General features: G+C 35.8%; 1 protein-coding gene across 1 annotated transcript in view; it reads right to left on the bottom strand.

Moving 5' to 3' along the window:
* Positions 1–2,598, bottom strand: part of LOC106466103 (equilibrative nucleoside transporter 4-like) — a 29,068-nt gene that overhangs the window by 13,487 nt on the left and 12,983 nt on the right. The window contains exon 3 of the mRNA XM_013926344.2: positions 1,518–1,762. Within this exon, the coding sequence (XP_013781798.1) occupies positions 1,518–1,762 (245 nt within the window). The remainder of the gene's footprint in view (positions 1–1,517; positions 1,763–2,598) is intronic.

Genomic DNA, 2,598 nt, shown 5'->3' with positions numbered 1-2,598 from the left:
TGGGGCGACAACAAACTTTTATACCGTTCTACAGTATTTCATCATGACTGTTGATATGCGATATGCAACAAAGTTAATTTTCGGAATAAATAATGAGTTTCATTTCCAACTACCGTTTAATTTATGCTTCAGAGTAGAATCAACAGTCTTAATATCTCTTGAACAAAAATGTAATTCGGGAGTCGGCTCTCATATTAATACTGACCACCCCCTCAAGGAGAAATACAACATACTCGCCATAGAATACAGTTTGTCTTTATCGTATATTTATATATTGCGAACTGTGGTGTCTGTCTCCTGTTTAAAAAGCTGCGCACGCAGGTAAAGCTCAACATTCACTTTTAAAATGGCAATAATGTTGATGACAAATTATATTTCTCAAGCAGGAAATTCTACACTAAGTTATTAGGAATCAATTACACTATCATTCGCATTTCAAAATGTGAAGTAACTTAAAGAATAAAAATGTAGATTTACCGTATGTTATTGTTGAGTGGCTCTTAACATGACTGAAATGCTTAATAATTACTTTTTTTGTGGCGGGCAGTATAAGTAGCTCAGAGCTTTGGCTCTGAGTGAAATCGAAGTGCAACACAATTAATCTTTGTAAAGTTCATGAAATAATTTAGAATGATAGATTAACTTAAACTTTTTCCCCCACTGGGGACGGGTACTTTTGCTTATATCTAATGTTTCATAAAGCTGTTGTATTTTTATAAGAAAGTATTCTACTTTAGTGTGTATGTGTGTGTGTTTATAGGAAAATCACGTGAAAATATTGCTGTGCCCACCAAAGGGAATCAAACCCCTGATTTTATCGTTGTAAATCCGTGTAGATGGACATTCTGCTTTAGTGTATATCTTGTTTAAACTCCTATTACTGTTGACTTACTGTAAAAGAGTCATGCATCGCTCACTCACTGCACTAGTTAAACCAAAATGACAGCAAAGTAACTTCCCAACGATTCAACGGTAAACTTGGGGGGCTTATAATACTAACATTCTGCGTTCGATTCGTTCAGTGAAACTCTGCTTATAGTTAAGCACAAACCTACACGATGTGCTATCTGTGCTGTGCCCACATGGGTATCAAAACCCGGCTTTTAGCGTTATAAGCCTTCAGACTTGCCACTGGGAGGCCTTTAGTAAGGCACATTGCAACCAACTTAGCTCTTAAAACGAATAAAATACAGTAAATCAAGAAACTCGATACTGTTGTAAGAAACAAAAACTAGGGTACTAAATACTTATGATTAGAGAATATCAGAAAGGTTGATAATACACAATTACTTACTTTATTATCCTCTGAAAGCTAATACCCCACCCCCGGAAAATAATAGACAGTTGTTTACTATCTTCTGAAAGCTAATATCACCCCCCCCCCCTTCTCCGAAAAACTCAACAACAAACAAACAAACATATATCAGTAACCGTCAAATTTGACTGTTTCAGGCCAGAATATAATATAAATCTAACTGAAACATCTGTTAACACCATAAAAACAAATATCTGCTTACTAGGCCTACATCTTCCGTTGGCTCAAGCGTGATTCTCTTGGTAAGATCGTCATCGTCTGTACAATTGGAACACAGACTTACATAAAACTTGACAAACTCAGTTCGCTGCAGAACGAAGTGGATAGTGAAACAAAAGAGCACTATTCCGATAGAGATGCAAAAGAACAGAACAGTGTTGAACTTCTCGTCATCCAGTAGAGCTTTTGTTAAGATTCGGTTTGTAGATATTAGAAGACCAGCAGCACCTGAGAAGTACAAGTATAGAGTAAAATAATCAACAATGTTCACTTGTAGCAGCTCTAAAATCATGTTGTTTAGTATTAATAAAAATACATTTACCAACCAAAAAGAATATACGAAGAGATTCATAAGTGTTTTTCATCTGTATATAAAGTCAAATCAAATTACCAAAGTTAACAACGTATATTGAACAAAAATTAATAATATTTTATCTTTTTAAATGCACTTTTGAGCTAAAAATATATACTCGAAAGTCAATCTTTAAGGCGACTTTGTATTGTTCTTTGATATTTCTGTTTCTTAATTATTGTTTGTTTGTTGTCCAGCACAAAGCTAAACAATGAGATATCGGTGCTCTGTCCACTGCGGGTATCGAGACCTGAATTTTAGCTCACAAACCCCTAGACTTTCCGCTGACTCACCGGGACCTTTAATTATTTTATGATTTAGTCATTTTATGACAAAGCTACACAATAATAGGCTATCTGTCCACAACGAGGAATAGAACCCCGGATTTTAAAGTTCAAAGTTCGTAAACTTACCGCTGACCCATTGTCATATTTTGGCCTAAATGAGAGCAGAAAATAAATTAATAAGCAGAAGTGTAGGAAGAAGTTGCAAAGTGGGGGTGCTTGGCATGCCCCCCCCCCGAAAATTAATATAATAATATAATTTACAGTTGCTATATAAGTCAAATATGTTCTGTCGCCTCTGATAAACCAGCTGATGCCCTACAAGGGGCGAGAAAGTAGCCTATTCCGCTCACACGAACGACAAGCAGATGAAACTATATAGGGTTAAAATATGGTTGAAATCGTTGAGAGGAAGAGGGAAATATGTT

The sequence above is a fragment of the Limulus polyphemus genome, unplaced genomic scaffold (genome assembly GCF_000517525.1).
Source record: "Limulus polyphemus unplaced genomic scaffold, Limulus_polyphemus-2.1.2 Scaffold2151, whole genome shotgun sequence".
Lineage (NCBI taxonomy): Eukaryota > Metazoa > Arthropoda > Merostomata > Xiphosura > Limulidae > Limulus > Limulus polyphemus.
This window is presented reverse-complemented; position numbering and strand designations above follow the sequence as displayed.